The sequence below is a fragment of the Asparagus officinalis genome, chromosome 3 (assembly GCF_001876935.1).
Source record: "Asparagus officinalis chromosome 3, Aspof.V1, whole genome shotgun sequence".
Classification (NCBI taxonomy): Eukaryota; Viridiplantae; Streptophyta; class Magnoliopsida; order Asparagales; family Asparagaceae; genus Asparagus; species Asparagus officinalis.
Genome location: NC_033796.1, coordinates 26,926,799 through 26,928,290, shown reverse-complemented (window position 1 = coordinate 26,928,290; position 1,492 = coordinate 26,926,799). Strand labels below are relative to the sequence as shown.

Sequence of the window (1,492 nt, the reverse complement as noted above, 5' to 3'; positions counted from 1 at the left end):
TCACGCTCCGCTATTTCAACAAGAAAAGGAAGACCATCTGTACATTAACCCATCAACTAAGCATAATTTACATATTCTGCCACCATAAACATTTGCTAAATGTCTATCACGATGGCAAAACTGCAACTATCTTATATACTAAATGCATTTTTGTAATTAAATTATTTTATTTAGACTAACAGGTGGTGTGGGGCGCTCCTTCTAGAAGAAGCCGAGGGCTGGATAGAGAGAAACTATAAATACACGAGTAGAGGGTCCGAACTGAGAGAACTCTGACCCTTAACTCCCTCTTCCAATCTTTTTTTCCTCCCTTTTTCTTCTCTTTTCAAAACCTAGGGTTTCTTTTCCTCGCAAGTTGAAGATCGTGATTGGAGTTTGGAGCTTTGGCTTCTAGTTCAAGAATGTCGTACAAGGCGAAGAAGCTCATCAACGATCCCAATGGTTTGATTTCTCTCTGTTCGATACTCGATTGTTTCGTCGATGTTTTGTATTTTCTTTCAATTAGACGATCGCTTAGTTTCTTGTTCATTTGATTGATTAAATCGCAAATGTGGATTCTGTTGCGTTCTTGAAAAATTGAGTATCGGTATTATGAAGTGTTCATCCCTAAAATTTGGCGGATGGATTCTGTTGCGTTCTTGAAAAATTGAGTATCGGTATTATGAAGTGTTCATCCCTAAAATTTGGCGGATTCTTGCGATTACTGTTTTTTATTGTTGAGTATCGGTATTATGAAGTGTTCATCCCTAAAATTTGGCGGATTCTTGCGATTACTGTTTTTTATTGTGTTCTTGAGTTTGCATGCGGTTCGAGATGTAATCGTTCAGTGAAATGGTTTAGGAGTTGGTTACAATTAGTTGAATTAATGCGATCGAGCTAGTATTTAGATCTACTTCTGATCTTTTTAGAATTTGGTTACAGTTTGTTAAGTTTTACTGGAGATTTCTTTTTGAGATGGTCGGTGGAGTCATCATAGCTTGGGTTGACTTTCAACATGTATGTGGATCTCATTTTTTTTTAAATTGATCAGATTAATAATTAATGGCTGAAAATGCTCCAGAAATTGTAGCATCACAAAAATTTAGGTGCTGTCTTTCTGAGAAGATTTTGCTTAATTAGATGCTCTTCTTGAAGATTTTAGTATCATAATGCGAATTGTTCATCCCTAATTTTTTTCGCAGATTTTTTGTGTTTCTGTATTGATATTGTGTTTAGGTTTGCATGCGGTTCAAGGTGTAAAAGTTTACTGAATTTTTTTTAGAATTTCCTTACATTAGTTGAATTAGTTGAATGTCATGGTGTCTGTAGATCTCATGTTTTAAACTTGATCAGATCAGTAATTAGTAGCTGAAAATGATCCTGAAATTTTGTAACATTGTGAGAATTAGAGGTTCTTTACCTGAGAAGATCTTGATTATTTAGGTTCTGATATTGCATGCAGCTTCAGTTTACTTAAATTGTTTTCCTTTTCATTGTTGTTCTTTGTTTTGGA

The 1,492-nt window shown here is 34.9% G+C and overlaps 1 protein-coding gene across 2 annotated transcripts in view; it reads left to right on the top strand.

Moving 5' to 3' along the window:
• The window catches only part of LOC109833528 (putative 3,4-dihydroxy-2-butanone kinase), a 17,517-nt gene continuing 16,285 nt past the window's right edge, over positions 261-1,492 (top strand). For both annotated transcript variants that reach the window (XM_020401239.1, XM_020401238.1), the window contains exon 1: positions 261-441. In XM_020401239.1, the coding sequence (XP_020256828.1) occupies positions 402-441 (40 nt within the window). In that variant the 5' untranslated portion in view covers positions 261-401. The remainder of the gene's footprint in view (positions 442-1,492) is intronic.